Source organism: Loxodonta africana, chromosome 2 (genome assembly GCF_030014295.1).
Source record: "Loxodonta africana isolate mLoxAfr1 chromosome 2, mLoxAfr1.hap2, whole genome shotgun sequence".
In the NCBI taxonomy this organism is placed as follows: Eukaryota; Metazoa; Chordata; class Mammalia; order Proboscidea; family Elephantidae; genus Loxodonta; species Loxodonta africana.
In genome coordinates this window covers 69,271,945-69,299,000 of record NC_087343.1, presented here as the reverse complement: position 1 = coordinate 69,299,000, position 27,056 = coordinate 69,271,945, and the positions used below count along the sequence as shown (strand labels likewise).

Below are 27,056 nucleotides of genomic sequence, written 5' to 3'. Positions count from 1 at the left end.
GGACATGCTTAGCATTTCTCAAGCTGAAAGAACTGAAGAAAAAAAATCAAGCCTCAAGTTGCAATATTGAAAGATTGTACAGGGAAAACATTGAACAGCCCAGAATGCATCTAAACAGCATGGAAGGAATATACAGAGTCACTGTACCAAAAAGGATTGGTCAACATTCAGCCATTTCAAGAGGTAACATATGATCAAGAATCAGTGGTGTTAAAGGAAGAAGTCGAAGCTGTGCTGAAGGGAGTGGTGAAAGTAAGGCTCCAGGAATTGATGGAATACCAATTGAGACATTTCAACAAATGGATGCAGCACTGGAGGTACTCACTTGTCTATGCCAAGAAATTTTGAGGAGAGCTGCCTAGCCAACAGACTGGAAGAGATCCATGTTTGTGCCCATTCCAAAGAAAGGTGCCCAACAGAATGGGGAAATTATCAAACAATATCATTAATATTGCACACAAGTAAAATTTTGCTGAAGATCATTCAAAAGTGGTTGCAGCAGTACGTCAAAAGGGAACTGCCAGAAGTTCAAGCTGGATTCAGAAAAGGACATGGCTGGGGAAGCCAGCACAATGTGTCCAAGGCAAGGTCATGGAAGCTGCATAGACACATCGAAACTCCTTGAGGGACCAAATTGCTGGCCTGAGGGCTGTGGGGACCATGGTCTTGGGGAACATCTATCTCAATTGGCATAACATAGCTTATAAAGAAAATGTTCTACATTCTACTTTGGTTAGTAGCGTATGGAGCCTTAAAAGCTTTCGAGCGGCCATCTGAGATACTCTACTGGTCTCATGCCGTCTGGAGCAAGGGAGAGAATGAAGAAAACCAAAGACACAAGGGAAAGATTAGTCCAAAGGACTAATGGATCACAACTACCACAGCCTCCACCACGCTGAGTCCCACATAACTAGATAGTGTCCGGCTGCCACCATTGACTGCTCTGACAGAGATCACAATAGAGGGTCCCGGACAGAGCTGGAGAAGAATGTAGAGCAAATTTCTAACTCACGCACACCAAAAAAAAGACCAGACTTACTGGCCTGACAGAGACTGGAGAAACACTTAGAGCTCAGTAATGAAGTCACTTCTGAGGTTCACCCTTCAGCCAAAGATTAGACAGGCCCATAAAACAAAACTAAATGGGCACACCAGCCCAGGGGCAAGGATGAGAAGGCAGGAAGGGACAGGAAAGCTGGGAATAGGGAATCCAAGGCCTAGAAGGAAAGAGTCTTGACATGTCATGGGCTTGGCAACCAATTTCACAAAACAATATGTGTATTAAATGTTTAATGAGAAACTAGTTTGCTCTATAAATGTAAATCTAAAATACAATAAAACATAATAAAGAATAGGATGTGGAATGAGGGATATCGTTACTGATGTCAGATGGATCTTAGTTGAAAACAGGGAATACTAGAAAGATGTTAACCTGTGTTTTATTTACTATGCTACTGTGTGGATCATAACAAACTACAGAAGAACGGGAATTCCAGAATACTTAATTGGGCTCATTCAGAACCTGTACATAGACCAAGAGGCAGTCGTTCAAACAGAACAAGGGCATACTGCATGGTTTAAAATCAGGACAGGCGTGTGTCAGGGTTGTATCTTTCACAGTACTATTCTATCTGTATGCTGAGCAAATAATATGAGAGGCTGGACTATATGAAGAAGAACCCCGGGGCATCAGGACTGGAGGAAGACTTATTAACAGCCTGTGTTATGCAGATGACACAACCCTGCTTGCTGAAAGTGAAGAGGTCTCGAAGCACTTAACTGATAAAGATCAAAGACTACAGCCTTCGTTATGTATCGTACCTCAACATAAAACAAAAATCTTCACAACTGGATCAATAAGCAACGTGATAAATGAAGAAAAGATTGAAGTTGTCATGGGTTTTATTTTACTCAAATTCACAATCAACACCCATGGAAGCAGCAGTCAAGAAATCAAACGCCATATTGCATTGGACAAATCTGATGCAAAAGACCTCTTTAAAGTGTTTAAAATCAAAGATGTCACTTTAAGGACTAAAGTGCGCCTGACCGAAGCCATGGCATTTTCAATCGCCTCAAATGTGTGGAGAAGGTGGACAGTGAATAAAGAAGACTGAAGAAGAGTTGATACCTTTGAATCGTGCTGTTGGCAAGGAATATTGAATATACCATGGACTGCCAGAAGAATGAACAAGTCTGTCTTGGAAGAAATACACCCACAGTGCTCTTTGGAAGTGAGGATGGCAAGACTCTGTCTCACCTACTTTGGACATGTTATCTGGAGGGACCAGTCCCTGGAGAAGGACATCATGCTTGGTAAAGTACAGGGTCAGCGAAAAAGAGGAAGACCCTCAACAAGACAGATTGACACAATGCCTGCAACAGTGGGCTCAAGCATAACAATGATTTTAAGGATGGCACAGGACTAAGCAGTGTTTTGTTCTTTTGTACATAGGGTCACTATGGGTTGGAATCCACTCGACGGCACCAACAGTAACAGTATTTCATGTAACTTTTGTATTTTTTGTGTCGATGTGAGTTTTTATCTAAGTGTATAAATACTCATTTTAGGATTGTTTATAATAATAAAATATTGGAAGCAACCTAATTTTCTATCAATAGTGGAAAGGATAAACAAATGATTTTCATACAAAGGAACATTATTGTCAGATAAAATGTAAAAGCCATATCTGCTTAAGTTAACATAGATAAATCACAAAACATAATATGGTATTGTACGACAGAAACAAGTTGCAGGATGATAAACCAAACCAAACCAAACCCAGTGCTGACTCACAGCGACCCTATAGGACAGAGTAGGACTGCCCCATAGAGATTCCAAGGAGCGCCTGCCAGATTCGAACTGCCGACCCTTTGTTTAGTAGCTGTAGCACTTAACCACTATGCCACCAGGGTTTCCAGGGTAAGTGTTATTAATATTACGAGTGTATTTATAATACGATATGTTGCTTGAGCAGGATAGATACCAACTTCAGTATAGTTACCTCTGAGGACAGAAATAATAGAGTGGAATTGGGTCAGGGTTCCAAATGTCAGTGCAAGCTCTCCAGTATTGTATACGTGTGTGCATGGGTGTGTGTGCCCTTCCCTTAAAAAAATTGAAATGTTAACATCTGGGTGGTAAATATTTGGGTATTGGTTATATTATTTCCTGTACTTTTTTGATATTTATAACATTTAATTTTTTTTTTTTTGGTTTATCATTTAGTACGTAACTGTTGTGTTCTTATAGGGAGAATCTTTAGTGGGTGAATAATGTCAGAATAAACTTTCAGGTGTTCTTTAGAAGACCACATTCAGTTATATTTATGCTTGTATATAATTATAGCAATTTTAATTAGATGAAAGCTGTTTAATTGAGTGAATACAGTAGTAACACTGAGAAGGAAAAGATATGGGAAAGGAATAAAATATAAAATCAAAAATATGAGTATACATCTTTTAGTATATAGAAAGAGAAAATGCAGTAATTCCATACCCTGAAATCCATAAAAAGTGGCCCAAAAAATTCTTATTGAAAAAGAAGTTCTGATAAAGAAAGGAATAAGTTCCCTCTCTGAGTGTTGCCTTCAGGGAAACAGAGAAAAGTTAACTACCAACAACTGAACAAAAGTTAAGGCTAAATATTATATTATTAAAATTGTAACTTGTCCTTACCAGGAGGCAACTCTAATGCAAATAAAAAATATGTATCTATAGTTTTGTTATTCACATTTTTTTAATTTTGTTTTTGCTTAGCTGGTCATCTGACTTTTGAGTGCCGCAATTTTCTCCGAGTAGACCCCAAAAGGGACATAGTTTTGGATGTCAGCAGCACAAGCAGTGAAGATAGTGATGAAGAGAATGAAGAACTGAATAAATTACAGGCATTACAAGAAAAAAGTAAGCAATGTTTTTCTCCATCCTTTAAAAATGTTTCTAAATATTTTATTGTAGTATATCATATTTATCTGTTGTATTTATCATTAATTTTGTATCTTCTATTTTTATTCAAAACTAAATAGCTAAGGAAATAGGCTTTGAAAGTTTTGAGTAATTTGTCCAAGGTCAAGCAGCTCATCAATGATAAAGCCAGGTTTCAGCCTATTTCTGACTCTACAGCCCATGTTTTTTTGTTTGGTTTTGTTTTTTCCCTCAATAGTACTTGAATTTGTCACAGGGTGCAAAGAGTCTGAGCTAACACTTGGTTTCTAGCTCTACATACCCATTTTTTCACATGTGACTTTCAGCAAGTCACTTAACCACCCTGAACCTCAGGGTCCTTGTTGACAAGGATCAGATTGTCAAATTACAGGTGTACAAATCAGACATCTTACCGAGCATCAAGCTTTAAATTTCAGGGATACAAATCATGCTGAGACACAGGCAAAGGAAGAGTTCCCCCAGCACAGTTCCTCAGGTACTTTCTGTCTGAATCAGAGCCTTCTCTGGCCAAGATTAACGTAAGCGGTTTCTACATTACTCACACAGAAGAGAGTTGATTTGGTCATGAAACATCTCTATTTTATGTCCAGATAGTTACATTTTCCAGGGAACTCTAATTTTTTTTAATAAATGCATAAAATTTTAGAATTTAGACGAGATCTTAGAGAACACCTAAACACCTAATTTTATGATAAAAGAAAATGAAGACTGGTGACTTCCCCAAAGTCACTAACCAGTCTGATAGTAAAGCCAGCACTGGGATCCAGGTTTCTTGCCAACTGGTACAGTGTGCTGTTCTCATTACAACATGCTGCCCTCCTACCTTGGAGACCATCCAGTGAATTGGTTCGTGACCTTTTTTTTTTTTTTTTCCACCATATCAATCTTGAAGTTTCATAAAACATACTCCAGTCATTAATGGTGGTTTATTCTAGAGATGATTTTCAGTCAGAAGGCCAAGGACAAATCTCCCTGGGAGGAAGTGGAGGGAGTTTGGTTGGGAGAGAGTTTGTAAATCTTCTCTGTTAGAATCAGCTTTCTCCTGACCCCACATTTGAGAATCACTGATTCAACCTACCCCGCCTTTTTTTCTGAAAAAGTATACTTGCTTATTATGCGAGGGATATAAGTCAATCACAGTAGGACAAATATTGCATTATCCCACGTTTATGAAAAGACACAAATGCATATACATACAGAAACCAATGTTCATTGGTGGTTCCCAGGGAGGGGTAGCTGGGGAGAGGGGGCATTACTCTTTAGATAGTAGACACTTGGTATTTCTGGTGATGTGAAAGGTAACACTGAATGTGGTGAAGTGCACACAGCTTAACCAAGGTAAATGATGTCACTAAGGAGTACACACACACACACACACACACACAAAGGGCATTTTTGGTAAATGCTAGAAAATATATAATTTTGCAACAACAACCAAAAAATATATGTGTGGTTGCCTAGGTATGTGCGTATGTGTGCATATATACATGTCTTCTTATGTACGTGCATATATTATATGTGTGCATGCGAGTATATTTGTGTGTGTACATATATATATAAAAGCAAGCACGTAGGAGACACAATTACAGATACTTCTTAGACATAAGCAAACACCTTATTGTATTAGATTTCCGAGTTTGAAGCCTTAGGACCATAGTCTCATGGGACAACTCAGTCAGTTGGTATCATATAGTTCACAGAGTATATGTGGTACATCCTAGTTTGGTGAGTAGTGTCTGGAGTCTTAAAAGCTTATGAGTGCCCATCTGAGATATAACTATTGATCTCCTCTCATCTAGAACAAAAGAGAAAGAAGGAAACCAAAAACTCAAATAACTAGTCTACAGGCATAACAGTCTATAAGAACTGTGGCCTCATCTATCCTGAAAGCAGAAGAAGTAGATGGTACCCTGCTACCAATAATGACCTTTCTGATTAGGGTCAGATGGATCCTGATAAAAGGGGAGAAAAATATGAACCAGAACTGAAATTCTTAAAAAGTCCAGACTTACTGGACTGCTTGAGGCTGAAGGACTCCCAAGACTGTTGCCCTGAGAACACTCTATAAACCTTGAACCACAACTACCCCCTGTGGGTACCTTTTAGCTAAGTAACAGATTGACTCATAAAACAAAGAATATTGCTAAAGAATTTCACTATTTACAAAGGATCCAGGGAATTCAGAAATTCAGTTTCCTTTCATTCTTTTTGTGTTATTCAGTATTAATTAACACTTTGCCTATAATTAGGAAATAGTCCTCATTTCTCATCTCTTAAAGATTTGAATTACTCTCTTGGTTCAGTCCAGAAAAGAAATACTACATTTTGACAAATTTGGGGGTATTTGGCTTATTTGTTTTTGTAAGAAGATTCCCAAATAAGGTCTTTGCATACTGCCATAATCTTCTGTCTCCTTCCCTTGAGTCACTGCTGGAATTAAATTCAAATGGATGACTTACAGTGGTGGTTTCAGGCTTCATAAAGATAGGGCTTAACTGAATCCACGGGGTAGTCGGAGTATAGTAAAGCCTATAATTGGCTCAAAATGTGTTTTTTGTAAGACAGCTGCAAAAGATATTTTCTAAGTGGTTTATTGGAAGACACAAGAGGGAATGGAAAATTTAGATTAATGGGCCTAGGCTTGGAACTGGCTAGTCAAGGATTAAAAAGCAGCTGCTATAGCTGCAAACCTGGTGACAGGTATGTAAACAAAGATCTAGTGGTTGAGCACTAACCCGAAGCTGTCTCTGACGCTGGAACGTAGCGTCTGACTGCCTGTATGTCACACAAGAGACAGCCACCTTGTTGCTGATCATACCAAAATTAAGTACTAAAGTACATTAGACCTTCTTGTCTTATGTTCTGTACTTCAAGGTTTGGTTGTAGCATTTTCCAAGATCTTTTTATGCCGCAAAAACTCACTGTTTTTTCTGCTATGCTCGTGTGCGCACTGTGCACCTCCAAGTCCTGACTCAGAAAGAACCTCAGTAAATAGAAGTGGAATTGTTTTAGGAGCTCTTGGTAGTATAGAAACACTGAACCATCTAAAATAAACTTGTCTTCAGCGCTGGAATTCTGATATGCTATTATTGTCAGTTCTGCTAGTTCTTCATAAGGGTAGAAGACTAGGGGAAAAAGATTTCTTGAAGTCTTTAGACTTAAATTCTAGGTTATTTATTATTATAACTAATTCCCGTATACAGTTTAATCAGTGGACTCCTTATCCATCACCCCCGAATAGAAGAGGAAATTATTCCCGTAGCTAATATTTTTGTTATTGATTTTTCAGTTGATCCCATTGTGTTTGGAGATGCACTTTGTATGATTTCATTTCTTTTAAATTTGTTGAGGTTTGTTTCATGGCCCAGAATATGATCTGTCTTGGTCTATATTCTGTATATCCTTGAAAAGAATGTGTATGCTGCTGTTGTTGGGTGGAGTATTTTATAAATGTTGATTAGATCCTGTTAGTTGACATTCTTCTGTGTCCTTGCTGACTTTTTGTCTAGTTTTATCAATTGTTGAAAGAGGAATTTTGAAGCCTCCTACTGTAATTGTAGTAGTGGGTACTGTAATTGTAGATTTGTCTGTTTCTCTTTTCAGGTGCCTCACTTTTGCTTCACATACTTTGCCTCTCTATTGTTTGGTGCATACACATTTAAGATTGCTATGTTTTATTGGTGGTTTGACTGTTTTGTCATTATATAATATTTCTCTCTGTCTCTGGTCATTTTCTTTTTCTGAAATCTATTTTGTTTGATATTAATATAACTACAGCTGATTTCCTCTGATTGTATGGTGCAGTATATCTACTTCTATCCGTTTACTTTCAACATGTCTCTAGCATTATATGTGAAGTAGTTTCTCGTAGACAGTATAAAGTTGGGTCATTTTTTATTCACTCTGCCAATCTGTTTTTTAATTAGTATATTTAGACCATTTCCATTTAATGTAGTAAGTTCATACTGTCTAAAACATTCTATTTGAAACATGATGTTAAAAAAGATCCAATCTCTTAATTTTTTATAATCTTTTTTCTTAATTTGAGAGACCTCTTTTGGGAAATAATTTCTCTTGTGGAAAAGCAATTTCTTTAGTTTTGTTGTCTTTCCTTCTATTAAGGTCAAGTAAAATTAAATACAATGCTTGTTTTTGAAATCTATGTAAATAAGTTCCATCATCCAGAAATACTTCTTGTATATGCAGAGGTGTATATACAAGGATTTCCATTGCTTATTGTTTCTACATTTTTTGCAGGAATAAAGGAAGAAGAGGAGAAGAAGAAAGCAAAAAGCAAAGAAAAAATCAAATTGAAAAAAAAAAGGAAAAGGTATTTTTTCAACATTTTTTTTAAAGCAGGATTGTGAGTACAGAATGTATTATAACATTTTACTTTTTATGTATAATTCAGTTAATTTGATATTAATATTTTCTTAATGGGACTTAGCTGTTTAATGTTTCAGTTAAATAGCAAAATTCCTGGTGTTATAAAAAATAAAGTCAACACACTCAACTACCTAAAGTCATCTTTTTGGAACAAATCAAGGTATAAATAAATAACAGCCCTTCTTCTTTGATTATTCTGTTAGTACTGAAGAATTTTAAGTTTTAGAATATCAGCCAAACCTTGAGTTGTGCATATGTTTAAATTCTTCACATATATATTTTTTCCTCATATATGTGAAGCTGGAACTTAAATATTTGCATTCTCAAAATATCACTGCCATGGCTAAGAAATTAATTTATTTGCAAAATTTATGTAGTTATAATGCTGAAAATTCCTTCAGATCTTTCAAACCCTCATCAGCCCCCTGTAAATTTTTACTGTTTTTTGACAACTAACTATTTGGTTGAGGAAACTGATCAAAAGAATTCAGAGGCAGTATGAATGGAGCTTGAAGACATTATGCTGAGTGAAATAAGCCAATCTCAAAAGAACATTGTATGACTTCACTTATATAAAAAGACAAAAAAAGGCAAATGTGTAGGGACCAAAGTTTATTAATGGTTACCAGGGGTGGGAGGAAGGGGGAAGGGGAGTTAATGGTGATGGAAAAATCACATTGATTAAGGGTAGGGTTTCCCAGCCAGTTATTGTAATTGTTATCAATAAGTTGTGCACCTGTAAAAAGTTGAATTGGCAGAAGTTGTGTGATATACTTACAACAACAACAAAAAAGCATAGCTACTGAGGCTGCTTAGGTACAGCCAAATACCTCATAGGATTTGGTTCCTTGGTTTGCAGGTTTAGGGTCATGGTTTCATGGGACATCCTAGTTAATTGGCCTAATAACATGTTTAGTGCTTCTCTTCTACGTCCTAGTTCATTTCTTAGTGCCTGGGGTCTTAAAAGCTTATAAGTGGCCATCCATGGCATAAATAATTGGTCTCTATTTGCCTGGAGCAACAGAGAAAGAAGGAGATTCAGGAATAGAAAGAGGATTTGGAATGTATGGCTAACTGCCTCCATGAACAACTGCCTCCTTTGTTACGTGACCAGAAGAACTGGATGGTGCCTGGTTACCATTACTGAACATTTTGATCAAAGATTCCATAGAAGAATCCTGATCAAAAGGGGGAAAATATAGAACAGAATTTCAAATTCTTATGGACCCTAGACTTTCTGGAGCCGTGAAAGTTGAATGAACCCCTAAAACTATTGCCATGAGATGACCTTTAAACCTTAATCTAAAACTATCCCCTGAAGTCATCTTAACATCAAACAATAGTTTAGCTTAACTACCATATTTTTATGCAGATAACATGCACCTTCTATGTTTGTTTCCCAACTGTTCCCTCCCCCTATGAGGTATTTTTGTAAGTGTGCTATGCTTTTTTTTTTTTTTACAGCATCATGTTAAAAAAAAAAAATTGGCATAGTGACACTTAAAAAAATACCTCGCAGCGGGAGGGAGCAGTTGGCAAACAAACGTGGAAGGTGCGCATGATTTGTATAAAAATACGGTAGTGAAAAAGATCTGCCTTGAGCATTATGGTCTTTTCAGAGCTATCTATATGGGATCAAATTGACAACAGCAACTTGAAAGGTTAGATGGGAACCTTAGGGGGCAGTGAGTTTACATTAACAAGGGAGGAACAACTCAGAAAAAGGTGAGAATGGTTACACAACTCTAAGAATGTTATCAATGTCACTAAATTGTACATGTAGAAACTCTTGGGTTGGTGTAGGTTTTGCTATATATATTCTTAATAGCAACAAAATAATAAAATTTAGGGAAAAAAATAAGAGGCAGCTTCTTGGCTAATGAATATGATTCAGTTCATACTAGAATAAACACATGCATATAGAGATTTTTTTAAGGCACTTGGCCATAGTTATGTCTAGTTTGGACCCTATTCTCTCACAGTTAACAGTGGGTTCTGTAAATCCAGCGTTGTCACTTTGTAATTTTTATAGAGCGTTTACTACATACATTTTAACGCTGCAGATGTTTTATAAATTGTAAAAGTTAGCTCTGTTTCAAGTGATAATTATGTTAATAACCTTTAACACAAAAACTAATCAAAAGCTAGAGCCCAGTGTTCCTGACTAGTGTATTGTTGAATCATTCTGCACTAACAGCAAGGTAGAGTGCTTACCGGGAAAGTGAAATTATCTATTTTCTTCCAAATTCTAATATGTTTGTTTTATAGTAACAAATCATTTATTCAGGTCTCTCTACCTTGGGTCTCACAAAACTCAGACAGGGGCTGAAATTAAATTAGCTTTTCTAGGCACACTTAGCAGAGATAATGCCACTTAATAGTGTTGCTGTGCCAAAGCCTAACATTTTGCCTTAAAAATGAGAACCCAGAACCCGGAAAAGTAAAGACAGAGAAGAGAGAGCAAGAGGATACATGAGAAAATAAGCTCAGCAGAAGACCAGAGGTCTAAGTAAGTAGCTAAAGAGGAGAAAGGAAGACAGCATTACAGAAATAAGAGAAAACATAGCTGCATGAGGAATGCAGTCAAGGGGTTCACACAAGTCACTATAATGGCAAAGATAGCCTTGGGACATTGTAGCCTAATGCATTTTTCTCCTACTTTATGTCTCTGTCAAGTTTTCTCAGTTTGGATTTTAACTTCACGTGTTTAGATCACTGAGCTCTTGAGATGCCTTTCTCATTTTTAATTAATTCAATTTCTGCCTTCTCACAAATATATGGTGTCTGGGTGTAAGTAGAATGCCACCCACCTCCTTAAATAAGATTTTAAAGGATGGCTTTTTCTGGTGTTTTTTTTTTTTGTATATGATGTCTTTTCTTTCTTTTTTAATATTAGAGAAAGCAATTCTAGTTTATTCCCATTTAGTATTAGAATAATATAAGAAAAAACAAAGAAAAATGATAAATCATCCTTATTTATATAGAGTATTCATTTAAAAGCATCTTTTCTATAATTAATGAACAGTATTATGAAACCTAAGTGTACATCTCTCATTCTGCATCTAGAGGGAGTCAGGTACTTTAACTTGAAAAATCAAGTGAATCAACAAAAGTGCTTTGTTTTGGTAATTTTTAGCTTTCATTTGTGCCAAGGTACAATTATAGCCTTTTTTATGTAATTACATCCTTTTGTGGTTATTTTAAAAGACTATGCTAACAAGCTATTATTTTATACACAAGTGTATTGGGTATATAATGAGGCTTGATGAATGCAACTTTGTTTGCCTTAAAAGACTTTGAAGGGTAGGTATAGCATGAAAAAATTAAAATCATGGAAAAATCATTTTTATGCTTATAAATTCAAAACTTACTACTAGAATTGAGGAGAATAGAGACATTTGTTTTGTCAATGCCTGTGACCAAGTAGTAGAGATTCTGAATTCAGCATTTTAAGCATATTTTATTCAAGTTTCTTTATGTCTGTTACACTCACCTTGTTCCAGGAAGAATTTAAAACAGGTCAAATTCCATTTAAATTTACCTGTCAGCCATAAATGCAATTATCAGTCAACATGTATTATTGCCCATAGGTCTTATTCATCCACTTCCACTGAAGAGGACACTTCAAAAGAAAAGAAACAAAAATATCAGAAGAAAGAAAAGAAAAAAGAAAAAAAGAGCAAGTCAAAAAAGGGAAAACATCACAGAAAGGATAAAAAGAAGAGAAAAAAGGAAAAGCAGTCTTCTTCTGCTAACAGTCCTGAAATCTCCAAGAAGTAACTGAGACTTTGGCCTAAGCCATTAAATTTTAAAATTTGTTTTTAAAAAGTATTTGATCTTGGGATTTGCTATATAAGAATTCTTTGCAATAAATCACAGCCCTTTCCATATAGACATTTTTTTTTTTTATATAGAACCATTATTCCTCTAGCAAAATATTTTTTAATGTGCACTGACTATAAAGTTTTGAATCAGTCTTGCTGCTTGATAGTCATGCCACAAGTATGGATATTGGTACATAGAAAACACATCATTTTTGGTATTTGTGTGTGCTTGGCTAGTGTTATTATATCACGAGTTGATTGCAAAATGGCTTTGTTTACCACAGTCAACACAAGTAATCTACCTAGCCAATAATGAGTGTTGCTGAATCACGTGTCCACGTTTCAGTGACATTGAAATTTTTAATAGCTTTATGTATACTATGATATAATGTATAAAAATAGTGAAATTTTTCACTGTTGCTTTTAAATCTGTAGGCTCTTTTGAATGCCATAGGACATGAAACTGCTTTCTTGGTCTTGACTAGGACTTTTTAAATGAATGGTGTCTGCAGAAAGATGATAAATGAAAATGTTTATAAGGGAGTTTCACTCTTTTATGAAATGCAGAGTTTCTAGTACTTGCCTGCTTTGTTTTTGTAACAATTGAAAATATCTCTTTCCTGTTTAAAAAGGCAAGCCTACTTTGGCCTATTAGTCAGTCTCATAGAGATGATACTGTGTTGGCCAGGATTTTTAGGATAGACTGCTGGGTTGTTTTCCAAATATGTCACATTGGCATGTGTTAAAGTGATACCTCAAACACAGAAATTTTTATTTAGAAGGACAGCAAAATCTTCGTTAGAACTGATTTTTATTATATTCAGTATGTGAATTTTATGACGCTTATTTCTATGGGCAATATGGAAAATTTTTATAAGTGTCAACATATATATTTATTTTGTCTGAATAATTTGTATATAGTTTTGAAGCAGGTTTCACACTGGCTTTATGGTTTCATAAATAGTTTGAGGTGCGTATTGGGCTTTTACTTCAGACACAAATCTCAGGAGCAGTTACAAAAATTTAGAATTAAGAGTTTTATTCTGTGCTTTTTAAAATTTTAAGAGCCAGGGAGTTGCATTATGAAAGCTTTCATATAATAACGGAAATTTTATATGGTACGCATTTTCAAACACATACTAGTTGATTTAAATGTTTTAGTTTTTTGTTTTCACAATAGTTTGCTTTGCTTTGCTCAATGCTTAGTTATCTCTTATACTCAATAAGCAAAATGCTTACTAATATCGTAGCAGCATTGAATGTCAGCCCAATATCATGGCATAGCACCAAAGATTGCAAGAACCTCAGGGTGGTGCAGTTATAACTTTTCAAATTGGTAACCCACAAACATGGCTACAGGTGAATTTATATGGTGAAATCGGGTAAGTGCGTTTACTTCACAGGCTGGAAAGGTTTACTGATTCTTCAGCCACCCTCCTCCCCGATTAACATGCCCTCAGTAAGACTCAGGGAGCCCTGTTAACTCCTCTTATTATATGCTCGCCTGGAGCCCATGCTCAAATTCTGTTAAAGCTGTAGCCACTTCCCTGTTGTAGCATTATAGCCATGGAAGCTCTCACAGTCTGGCTTTTCCATACCCAGTTTCATAATATTGCCCTCTAAAAAAGAAAAAAAAATTTTTTTAATAGTCGAGTCTGTTGTTTAGAGAGAAACACAGAGATTTTTAAGGGTTTGTTTTGCCTTCGTTATTATTTTTTGAAAATACAGTAAACCTTCTTTGGCTATCAAGATGAAAAATATAAGTAAAAGGGAGGAAAAACCTTTTTAGAAAAAGATTTGAAGGTTGATACGTGCCAAAGGATGACCTCATCCCATTGAGTGTGTAACATGGTTTAAAATGATTGTAATTGTAGTGAAATAGAGTTAATCCAGTTATTTATAACTTTTAGTCCTGTTAATTGTAGGGATCATAAGTTCACTCATTAGATTTGTTTTCTGAATGGTGACACGATTAATGATTTAGAAGAATTAGGTAAAATTCAACCCTCATTAACTAATATCATATGCAAATTAAAGATTTTAATACTCAGTAAGTTTTTCCCTGGAAACAATCATGAAAATATTCTTAATTCCCCATAATCTTAGCATAGTTTATGAAATATCTCAACTGAATAAAAATCATTTATTTTTTACTAAAATAATTTTCTTGGATGTGATCATGTTATTGGGATTGGATGCAAATCTCACTCATACAGTTAAGAAGAAAATTAGTGAAATTTCCTCTCAAGCAGTATGTAGCAGAAAGAAAATTGAATTTAATGGTAAAATTCTGATAGATCTGGCTCTTCTAACTACCTACGTGACCTTCAACAACATCAGTTAGTTTCTCTGGACTTTGGTATCTTTCATCTATAAAATGTACCAAATGATCTCTGAGTTCCCTTCCAGCCCGTAATGGATATGATTATTAATACTTTAGGAAAATTCAAGTAACATTATTCATCTTAGAAATTATGTAGATAAGCAGGTAGCATTATGTTGAATTTATGAATGTGATTGTTAAATGTCGCAGTTACTCACTCTTTAAACATAATTTTTGCTTCACATTCTTACCACCCCAGTGTGTATCATTTTCAGCAGATGAAGATCAAATTTATATTTAGATTTGTGTCTACGTTCTCATGACCTGAAAACTTCGAGGTTATTGCTTTTGGGCTGATGGACTGCTCAAGATTTAATGTATGTTCTCTTCACCAGATGCAGACAGAATTAACATCTAGATTTGCATTTGTAACCAAACTATTTGAACACTTCGAGCGCATTGCTTTGGGCTGATGGACCAACTCTCCCCTTATATCCCCCTTTCTTTTCTTCATATTATCTGTTAGCTAAACTCTTTCAGAGGTACCTGCACTTCTTCACATTTAGTGCATCTTTGGTTCTCTGAAGTCAAAATGTCAGTAACTGAGGAATAAAACAACTCTGTGTATACTACAAAAACCCATATACTGCTCACTTTATATAACCCTTGATCACCTTCAGTAATAAACTAGGCCAGTGTTATTAATAGCATTGATAACAGGGCCATTGAGTCCTTTCTTTACTCAACATTTATTGAGTACCCAGCATAGCAAACACTGTGCTAAATACTATCGTGACAGAGGTAAATAAATCAGTTGCATTTGCTTCCCTGAAGGAGTTCACAGTTTAGTTGGTAAGAGAAACACAAGACCACATCATTTTGTAACAAGTGCTAAAATTGACCTGAACATAGGCTTATGGAAACACAGAGTGATACTTAACCTAGCCTGGAGAAATTATGAGAAAGTAATGCCTGAATTACATTTGGATTCAGGGTAAGGATGAGGGTCATGAAATCTCCTGGCAGAGTGGGTACTGTGAACACACCCCACAAATATAAGAAACTGTACAGTGTATGTGGCAAGAATCGCAAGCAACCTGATGTTGCTGGTGTGTCATATATGAGGCAGAAAGTGGTGAGAAGCAAAACTACCTTTTTTAGGTTCTCAGGAACGAAAGGAGATCACGTGTTCCCTGTTTGAGAGCTTGGCCTTTAATCTGTATGCAGTGAGACACCATTAAAGAGCTTTAAGGAGGAGAGTGACTTTTACTGGGTGTGGTTCATTTCATAATCCAACTTCCAAATTTCATGATTTTTAAAAGGTGAAATTGCTCTCGTTAGAAGGCCACCACATAGAAAATAATTTCATTCTTTTATATTATTTGTATTGTTCTTCTAGACCAACTATTTCTGAGATCTGATTGTTGCTACCAAAAATTACAGTGACTTAAGCGTCCTGAGGAAACCCTGGTGGCGTAGTGGTTAAGTGCTACAGCTGCTAACCAAGAGGCAGTTCGAATCCACCAGGCGCTCCTTGGAAACTCCGGGGCAGTTCTACTCTGTCCTCTAGGGTCGCTATGAGTTGGAAACGACTTGACGGCAGTGGGTTTAAGTGTCCTGAAAACACCTGAAGATACTATATTCTTGCTTTCAGACCCATCTCCAGAATGATATGTATGTACTGTGAAGTGTGTTTTCCTTTGTTTTTATTTTGGATTATTTTTGACTGGCTTGAAATAAGTTCTATCTCTGTGTCAGTATTCATTAGCTCTAAATAAATCATTTAAAATGTATTTTTCATTGTACATAGTGTGCTGTCATTTCATCAGGCGTTTTGTTTTTTTAATATTTTGTCTCAATCTCTGAAGAACAACTCATTCAGAGTTAGAGAGGCACATACTACATGGTCCACTAGGTAACCCTCAGGTAACCTTGGAATAAGCTGGCTCAGCAGGGAGCACTTCAAGGACCCCATTTATATTAGTGCTGATATTCAAACTTTCTAGACAGTTGGCATGCAAAAACAGAAGGTTTCTTATGCTAGCAACTTGATAACCCCAACTGAGGAGCCTAGGGTCTTCTGACCTTAGTTGTGTCATCCTGTCTCCTCTAAAAATATGCAGAGTAGCTGAGATCTAGGGTTCCTCCTCGAGCACAACTCATGATACCTCCAGCCATCCCTGACCCTGTCTGCCTCTCCCATAGGATGGCTGGAGTCTGAGGACCATGAGCGTTCTGCTGGCCCTCAGTAAGTTTCCTGTTCCTTGTGTCATCTACCCTTACTCTTGAGCAACAAATGTAAAATTGTACCACTGCTTTAAATAAACTTTCTCAACGAAGATTTTCACCTGAGGTATCATCATTAGTAATATAATTACTAATGTCTATCAAGAGCCAATTTTAGGGGATTTCTTTTTTAATCAAAGCTGGATAAAAGAAAGATCAGTAAATACCCACAAAAGCTTTATGAGCTTTAATGAAAACTAATGAAAATTATTTTTTTGCCATGTAAAAAGTCATTTTTATAATGGAAATGCTTTAACTTTGAAACCACATATGTTGTAAGTAAGCAATTTTACTATGTAAACCCTAGCAAAGTTACCAAAGTGTACTCTTTGAATGTGAAATCTAACTCAGGCAATAGGATGTTGCAATAATGATCCAGAACCATGCTGTCATTACAGCCACATGTGGTTATTTAAATTATATTAAATAAGTAAAATTAAAACTTTAGTTCCTTAGTTGCACTAGTAAAATTTCAAGTGTTTTTTTTTTAATAGCCACTTTGTGGCTATTCTACTGGAGAGCACAGATACGGAACATTTCCATCATTGCAGAAACTTATATTGTACGGTGCTGATCTACTGGAGAGCACAGATACGGAACATTTCCATCATTGCAGAAACATATTGTACGGTGCTGATCTAGACAATATACAGAGATCTTGGTAGAAATTTTGACAACCTAGTGAATAAAGAAAAATGGGGCATCAGGATTGGTGGAAGACTCATTAACAACCTCTGATATGCAGATGACACAGCCTTCCTTGCTGAAAATGAAGAGGACTTGAAGCACTGATGAAAATCAAAGACCACAGCCTTCAGTATGGATTACACCTCAACATAAAGAAAACAAAAATCCTCACAACTGGACCAATAAGCAACATCATGATTAACGGAGAAAAGATTGAAGTTGTCAAGGATTTCGTTTTACTTGGATCCACAATCAACACCCGTGAAAGAAGCAGTCAAGAAATCAAAAAACCCATTGCTTTGGGCAAATCTACTGCAAAGGACTTCTTTAAAGTGTTGAAAAACAAAGATGTCACCTTGAAGACTAAGGTGTGCCTGACCCAAGCCATGATGTTTTCAATCCCACAGTATGCATGCGGAAGGTGGACAATGAATAAGGAAGACCTAAGAATTGACGCCTTTAAATTGTGGTGTAGTTGAAGAATATTGAATAAACCATGGACTGCCAAAAGAACAAATTTGTCTTGGAAGAAGTACAACCAGAAAGCTTCTTAGAAGCACGGATGGTGAGACTGCCTCTTACGTACTTTGGGCATATTATCAGGAGGGATCATTCCCTGGAGAAGGACATCATGCTTGGTAGAGTACAGGGTCAGCTGAAAAGAGGAAGACCCTCAACGAGTTGGATTGACACAGTGGCTGCAACAATGGGCTCAAGCATAACAATGATTGTGAGTGTGGCACAGGACGGGGCAGTGTTTGGTTCTGTTGTACATAGGGTAGCTATGAGTCATAACTGACTCGATGGCACCTTACAACAACAGTGATCAAATTGAGCCTGGGTGGCGTAAACAGTTAAGCATTCGACTTCTAGCCGAAGGGTTGGTGGTTCGAACCCACCCAGAAGTGCCTCAATAGACAGGCTTGCGGATCTGCTTCCAAAAGATCACAGCCTTGAAAACCCTGTGGAGCAGTTCTACTCAGCACACGTGGGGTCACCATGAGTCTGAATTGATAGCAACTAAAAAAAAAAAAAATTTTTTTTTTAACAACAACAGTGATCAAAAGTTTCTAGCCCTGATCTTTGCATGCCCAAGAACAATAAGGCTTTCCTTTTTTTATATCAGGCCAGAGAAAACGTATTCAGCATATTTTGAAAGGGTGGTCTTCTAACCACAGAAACTTTCCATAGCACAGCAAATGTGTTCAGCTGAGCCGGCTGTAAAATTAATCCTCTTTCTCTGTTGAATCCCATTACAAAGCCAGGTCTGTGTTCTTGTAATAGAAATCACATTTATGAATAAAAATCTTTTAAAACAATTAAAATTTACAAAAACCATCACTGTATTTCTAGGTGTCTAGGTAGTATTAGAAACAATCCTGGAGATTGCATGATAGAATTTTGCAAGACCAGCGACTTCTTTGCAAATACCTTTTTCACCGATACCAATGGCAACTATACACATGGACCTCGACAGATGGAATACACAGGAAACAAATTAACTACATCTGTGGAAAGAGACAATGGAAAAGCTCTTTATCATATCAGTGGCCAACTGCAGAACCGACTATCAATTGCACATATGCAAGTTCAAGTTGAAACTGAAGAAAATTAGAACAAGTCTGTGAGAGCTAAAGTATGACCCTGACCTCATCCCACCTGAATTTAGAGACCACCTCAAGAATAGATTTGACGTGTTGAACACTAATGACTGAAGACCAGACGAGTAGTGGAATGACATCAAGGACATCATACATGAAGAAAGCAAGAAGTAAGTAAAAAGACAGGAAAGAAAGGAAAGACCAAAATGGATATCAGAAGAGAATCTGAAACTTGCTCTTGAACGTTGAGTAGCTAAAGCAAAAGGAGGAATTAAGTAAAAGAGCTGAACAGAACATTTCAAAGGGTGGCTCGAGAAGACAAAGTATTATAATGACATGTGCAAAGATCTAGAGGTAGAAAACCAAAAGGGAAGAACACACTCGGCATTTATCAAGCTGAAAAAACTGAAGAAAAAATTCAAGCCTCGAGTTACAATATTGAAAGATTCTATGGGGGAAATATTAAACAACACAGGAAGCATTAAAAGAGGATGGAAGGAATACATAGAGTCACTATACCAAAAAGAAATGACCAACGTTCAGCCACTTTAGGAGGTAGAATATGATCAGGAACCAATAATACTGAAGGAAGAAGTCCAAGCTGCACTGAAGGCATTGGCAAAAAAAAAAAAAAAAGGGCTCCAGAAATTGACGGAATACCAACTGAGATGTTTCAGCAAATGAACGCAGCATTGAAAATGCTCACTTGTCTCTGCCAAGAAATTTGGAAGACAGCTACCTGGCCAACTGACTGGAAGAGATCCATGTTTATGCCTATTCCCAAGAAAGATGATCGAACTGAATACAGAAATTATTGGACAATATCATTATATTATACACAAGTAAAGTTTTGCTAAAGATCGTTCAAAAGCAGCCACAGCAGTATATTGACAGGGAGCTGCCAGAAATTTAAACCGGATTCAGAAGAGGACATGGAACCAGGGATATCAGATGGATCCTGGCTGAAAGCAGAGAATACCAGAAAGATGTTTACTCGTGTTTCATTGACTATGCAAAGGCATTTGACTGTGCGGATCATAATGAATTATGGATAACAGTGCAAAGAATGAGAATTCCAGAACACTTAATTGCGCTCATGAGGAACCTGAACATAGATCAAGAAGCAGTTGTTCAGACGGAACAAGGGGATACTGATTGGTTTAAAGTCAGAAAAGGTGTGTGTGAAGGTTGTATCCTTTCACCATATTTATTCAGTCTGTACGCTGAGCAAATAATCTGAAAAGCTGGACTATATGAAGAAGAACAGGACATCAGGATTGGAGGAAGACTCATTAACAACCTGCCATATGCAAATGACAGAGCCTTGCTTGCTGAAAGTGAAGACTTGAAACACTTACTGATGAAAATCAAAGACTACAGCCTTCGGTATGGATTACACCTCAACATAAAATAAAAATCATCACAACAGGACCAATGAGCAACATCATGATAAAAGGAGAAAACATTGAAGTTGTCAAGGACTTCATTTTACTTGGATCCACAACACCCATGGAAGCAGCAGTCGCAGAATCAAATGACCCATTGCATTGGGCAAATCTGCTACAAAGGACCTTTTCAAAGTGTTGAAAAGCAATGAAGTCACCTTGAAGACTAAGGTGCACCTAACCCAAGACACCCCCATGTGTCTGTCAGTTTGTTGTACTATGGGAGCTTGTGTGTTGCTGTGATGCTGGAAGCTATGCCACTGGTATTCAGATACCCGCAGGGTCACCCACGGAGGACAGGTTTCAGCTGAGCTTCCAGACTAAGACAGACTAGGAAGAAGGACCCAGCAGTCTACTCCTGAAAAGCATTAGCCAGTGAAAACCTTACGAATAGCAGCAGAACATTGTCTGATATAGTGCCGGAAAATGAGCCCCCCAGGTTGGAAGGCACTCAAAAGATGACTATTTCAAGAGGTAGCATATGATTAGGAACTGATGGTACTGAAGGAAGAAGTCCAAGCTGCTCTGAAGGCATTGGTGGAAAACAAGGCTCCAGGAATTGACAGAATATCAATTGAGATGTTTCAACAAACGGATGTAGCACTGGAGGTGCTCACTAGTCTATGCCAAAAAATAAGGAAGACAGCTTCCTGGCCAACTGAGTGGAAAAGATCCATATTTATGCCTATTCCCAAGAAAGGTGATCCAACCGAATGTGGGAATTATACAACAATATCATTAATATCACACGCAAACAAAATTTTGCTGAAGATCATTCAAAAATTTCTGCAGCAGTATATCGACAGGGAACTCCCAGAAATTCAGGCTGGTTTCAGAAGAGGATGTGGAACCAGGGATATCATTGCTGATGTCAGATGGATCCTGGCTGAAAGCAGAGAATACCAGAAGGATGTTTACCTGTGTTTTAGTGACTATTCAAAGGCATTCGAGTGTGTGGATCATAACAAATTATGGATAACATTGCAAAGAATGGAATTCCAGAACACTTAATTGTGCTCATGAAGAACCTTTACATAGATCAAGAGGCAGTTGTTCGGACAGAACAAAGGGATACTGAATGGTTTAAAGTCAGGGAAGGTGTGCGTTGGAGTTGTATCCTTTCACCATACCTATTCAATCTGTATGCTGAGCAAATAATCCGAGAAACTGGGCTATATGAAGCACAGGACATCAGGATCGGAGGAAGACTTGTTAACAACCTGCATTATGCAGATGACACAACCTCGTTTGCTGAAAGTGAAAAGGACTTGAAGCGCTTGCTAATGAAGATCAAAGACCACAGCCTTCAGTATGGATCGCACCTCAACATAAAGAAAACAAAAATCCTCACAACTGAACCAATGAGCAACATCATGATAAACAGAGAAAAGACTGAAGTTGTCAAGGACTTCATTTTACTTGGATCCACAATCAACAGCCATGGAAGCAGCAGTCAAGAAATCAAAAGACACATTGCATTGGGTAAATCTGCTGCAAAGGACCTCTTTAAAGTGTTGAAAAGCAGGGATGTCACCTTGAAGACTAAGGTGCACCCGACCCAAGCCGTGGTATTTTCAGTCGCATCATATGCACGTGAAAGCCAGACAATGAATAAGGAGGACAATGAATAAGAAGTATTGATGCCTTTGAGTTGTGGTGTTGGTGAAGAATATTGAATATACCATGGAGTGCCAAAAGAATGAACAAATCTGTCTTGGAAGAAGTACAACCAGAATGCTCCTTAGAAGCAAGGATGGCGAGACTGCATCTTACATACTTTGGACATGTTGTCAGGAGGGATCAGTCCCTGAAGAAGGACATCATGCTTGGCAACATACAGGGTCAGCGGAAAAGAGGAAGACCCTCAACAAGGTGGATTGACACAGTGGCTACAACAATGAGCTCGAGCATAGCAACGATTGTGAGGATGGCGCAGGACTGGGCAGTGTTTTGTTGTGTTGTGCATAGGGTTGCTATGGGTCAGAACCGATTCGACGGCACCTAACAACAAACAACAGCAACCCAAGACATGGTGTTTTCAGTAGCCTCCTATGCATGTGAAAGCTGGACAATGAGTAAGAAAGATCGAAGAAGAATTGATGCCTTTGAATTATGGTGTTAGTGAAGAATATTGATTATATCACAGGCTGCCAAAAGAACGAACAAACCTGTCTTGGAAGAAGTATAGCTAGAGTGCTCCTTAGAAGCAAGGATGGCTAGACTACATCTCTTTTCTGCTGACCCTGTACTTTGGACATGTTATCAGAATGGATCAGTCCCTGGAGAAGGACATCATGCTTGGTAGAGGACCAGTGAAATACAAGAAAGCCCACAACAAGATAGACTGACACAGTGGCTCCAACAGTGGGCTCAAGCATACCAAGGATTGTGAGGATGGCACAGGATCGGCAGTGTTTCGCTCTGTTGTACATAGGGTCCCAATGAGTGGGAACTGACTCGACAGCATCTAACAACAAGAACAGGCTGTATTACTGTGTTAGCATTAGGTAGGACCATAAGACCTGTTTGTTTTTGTAACGTACGTTATCAAGTTTCTTTAGGAACTTTATCACTGAAGGATTTGTATTATGGTTGTCCCTTGTAATGTGGAAAATATTTAGTGTATAGATTATACATTTCAATATTTTTTGTTATTGAATATTAGCTACTATAAAGGCAACATATAAATTGTGTGCCTAGCTGCAAATCTTCTAAGAAGGCATAGGCTGCTTTCCAAGAGACAAGAACATGTCACCCCTAGTTTATGAGACAATTCCGCCTGAGATTTACCTCAATGGCTAGACAGTACTATCTCTTATAAATACAACTGCCCTTAAGAACCAAAAAAATTGTGAAATGCTGGTAATGTGACATAAACTTCTCCTTGTTGCTTACTAACATAGGCTTGCTTATCTGTTATTGATAAATTCTTTAATTTCTCCTAAAAGCATAATTTCATGAAAGCCAGAAACATCTAATTAGAAAATAAAAGTAAACTTAGGTATGAGAAAATCTATCAAAAACCTTTATGTTTAATAAACTGAGTGATTGAAAATGCAGCCGTGTCTTGCTTTGTGAGTGGTGAATTTCTGAAAAGTAATATTACACACTATTGGAAATGTGTTCTTTATTTTTATTACTCCATCTCTCCAGTCACCTTTTACAACATAAGATTTTTAGTTAATAAGCAATGTTGATTTGCGTTGTGTCCATTGTTTTTTCTTGAAATATATCATCAGCTTCATAGGATGTTTCGATTGTTGAATTTGATGCTGCATTTGAATTGAGGGCTTTGGTTTTTCTATTTGACTTGCCTGTAAATACACAAAACGAAATAAATAATTGAAAATATGACAAATTTTACTTCTTAAAGTTTGTGCTAAAAAAAATAGTTAATTTTTTGTAGCAATATTGAAAATATGTCCTGAAAACACCATATGGATGAGTAAGAATTGACTCATTTAAAAGTTGTTTTTGAGCACTTCCTCCTGAAAAATCAAATGAGGGAAATATTCAATAACAGAAGTAAAAATGTAGTTTCCATGCTTACTTTTCCTTCTTCAAGCTTCAAAAGAGGAAACTACACTTTTTAAAGAAGGTAACAATTTCTGGTCACTTAATAATTAAAGTGTGTCCTTACACATAAACTACACTAAAGCCAATCACAACAATTTACAACTTTAAGTCTTTGCTATCACAATAATCAACTTAAATGTGATGTGTGCCACAATCTCCTTCACTTACTCTATATAAGTAGGAGACCAAAATCAATAAGGGCTAGAGGAATGTGGATCTTTCCTCGCCAGAATTGAGTCTGACAAACTTATACCATGAAAATGGGTTATTATTCAACCAATGGTGTTAGAAAAGTTGAATAATTATGGAAATAATTAATTTCTCATATTTCATCAATATGTAAACATTCATTTATTTAAATAATATATAAAAAGTAATAGGAAAAAATCACAGACATTACTAATGACCTCCATATTGCTAAATACACAGTCCAATTCACAATGTACATCTTACTTGACTTAGCAGCATTTGACCCAATTCTTTCCTTGATTTCCGGCTCCCTCCTACTTCACCACTGCAACTCAGTCTCTCTTGTTGGTTCCTTTTCTTCTCTAAGACGTAGACTTAGGAGTGCCTCAGGGTAATTTAGCTCATGGTTCCTATCCCTGCCTCACTCCGTCAATAGTCTCATCAGTCTCACACCTTTTAATACCACTTCTATGCTGATGACTCCCAGATATATCTCTAACTAACCCAGACCTATCCTGAACTCCAGATTCAACTGCCTAGTCAGCAATTCCACTTAGATATCTAGTAGACATCTCCAGCTGACATCAAAACTGAAGTTCAGATTTTTCTCCGTAAAAAAAAAAAAGCCTACTCGGAATCTTCCTCAACTGCTGGCCGCTCCATGTCTCCAGTTGCTCAGGCCAAAAACCTGAGTCACCCTTGATGCCTCTCTTTTCCCTCACACCTCACATCCAATCGGTCAGATATCCTGTTGACTGTGCTTTTAAAGGAGCCCTGGTGGCACAGTGGTTGAGAGCTATGTCTGCTAACCAAAGAGTCAGCAGTTCAAATCCACCAGCTGCTCCTAGAAAACCCTATGGGGCAGTTCTACTCTCTCTCTCTATGTATAAATTTTATTTTGAATACATCCAGAATCAGAACATTTCTGACCACCTCCACTGCTTCTATTCTAATTTCTTACCTGAATTACTGCAATTGCCTCCCAACTGGTCCTGCATCTATCCTTCCTTCCCTATATTTGCAGCACAACACTCAGAGTGATCCTTTAAAACGTAAACCAAATCATGTCCTCTGCTCAGAACCTTTCATTTCACTCTAATCTTTACGATGGCCTGCATTATCTTGTACAAACCCACACACACCATTATCTCCCTGACTTCCTCTTTTTCTGTGTTCACCCCCACTTGCTTGTTCAAACATTTCAGGCACATTGCAGCCTAGGGCCTTTGCACTGCCTATATACTCTGGCTGGTATGCTCTTCTCCCAGATAATTTCACCATAACTCCCTCATCTCCAAGTCATTGCTCAAAAGTCATCTTTTCAATGCGAACCATCCTAAAAATTAAAATGACAACCTGCATCCTCCCCAAAATTTCTTTGGCCCCTTTTTTTCCCCATAGCCCTTACTTTCTAAAATACCATGTAATTTATCTATTTATTATGCTTATCATTTATTGTCCATCTCCCCAACTAAAATGTAAGCATCACATGCTTAGAACAAATGATTAATGTCTAGCATATAAAGAAGTCTTACAAATCCGTATGTAAAACATTAACATCTCTTAGTGGCAAAGAAACAGAAATGATACAGATGGCAAGCTAATAAACATGAAAAATCTTCAATCTTGCTGGTTAGAAAGACATAAATTCACAGAGACACTATTTTTAAACTCTCAATTAGGCAGAGATAAAAACTAATATTTCCTGGCCAAGGGTGTGGGGTGATGGGAACTTTCATACATTTTCTGGGGGAAGTGTAAATTGGTACAACTTTTCTTTAAGTCCAAGTGTTCTTATCCAGTAATTCCACTCAACAGGGAGTTCCCAAGGAAATAATCAGAGACGAGATCTAAAATTTGTATACAAAGATGTTCACTGGTTATTTTCAATATCAAAAAAAAGAAGTACCTTATATTTCCAGTGATAAAGTAGTGGCTAAATAATCATGCATGATGTACCATGCAGTCATTTTTTTTAAAAGGTTATTTCCAAGAAATTTTTGATGATAGAGAAAGTGTTTACAACACAATTCTAAATAAAACTAACAAAATTATAATAACAGTTATATACCACTTACTTTCAGCCTCTCAGCTTAACATACTTTGGGATCAAATTTGACCTTCTTGGTTAGGTTCAGGATCTGGCCCGGCTTCCATCTCCTGGCTCAGCTGTCCGCACTCCCTTTCTTACACTTGGCATCTCAGACACACAAAAATGCTGGTAGTTTCCCCAAATCTCTCTCTCTCTCACCTTTGCACGCACTCTTCAGCTGTCTCATGTCTCCTACTCTACAACCTCTTTTGCTTGAAAAACTCTTGTCCTTCAGGTTTTAGAAAATTTTCCCCAAACAGTAAGTCCATTGGCTAAAATTCCCTCTTTCACAATTAGAAATAGCTACCCCCCCTTATTTTTGCCATCTAGCCAATCTTGATATCCGTTGTTAATTTTTTTTTTTTTTTTTTAGCTAAGTCTAAGCCATTTGTGCTGTTGAAAAAAAGGTATTTGCAATGAAGAAGTCATTGGTCTTGCAAAATTTTATCATGCTATCTCTGGCATAGTCTGTATCATCAAAAGCCGTATTTTCCAACTACCTATCCTTCTTCTTTGTTTCCAACTTTTGAATTCCAGTCACCAGTAATTACCAATGCATCCTGATTGGATGTTTGATCAATTTCAGACTGCAGAAGTTGGTAAAAATCTTCAATTTCTTCATCTTTGGCCTTAGTGGTTGGTGCATAAATTTGAATAACATACTAACTGGTTTTCCTTGCAGGTGTATGGGTACTATCCTAT

General features: G+C 37.1%; 2 protein-coding genes across 2 annotated transcripts in view; one reads left to right on the top strand and one right to left on the bottom strand.

The window, feature by feature from the left end:
• The window catches only part of SREK1IP1 (SREK1 interacting protein 1), a 47,199-nt gene extending 32,200 nt beyond the window's left edge, over positions 1 to 14,999 (top strand). Inside the window, exons 4-6 of the mRNA XM_023545504.2 lie at positions 3,760 to 3,903; positions 8,203 to 8,275; positions 11,922 to 14,999. Coding sequence (XP_023401272.2) covers positions 3,760 to 3,903; positions 8,203 to 8,275; positions 11,922 to 12,111 — 407 coding nt within the window. The 3' untranslated portion in view covers positions 12,112 to 14,999. The remainder of the gene's footprint in view (positions 1 to 3,759; positions 3,904 to 8,202; positions 8,276 to 11,921) is intronic.
• Positions 15,000 to 23,609: 8,610 nt separating this feature from the next.
• Positions 23,610 to 27,056, bottom strand: part of SHISAL2B (shisa like 2B) — a 30,473-nt gene continuing 27,026 nt past the window's right edge. Inside the window, exon 3 of the mRNA XM_064272484.1 lies at positions 23,610 to 23,811. Within this exon, the coding sequence (XP_064128554.1) occupies positions 23,678 to 23,811 (134 nt within the window). The 3' untranslated portion in view covers positions 23,610 to 23,677. The remainder of the gene's footprint in view (positions 23,812 to 27,056) is intronic.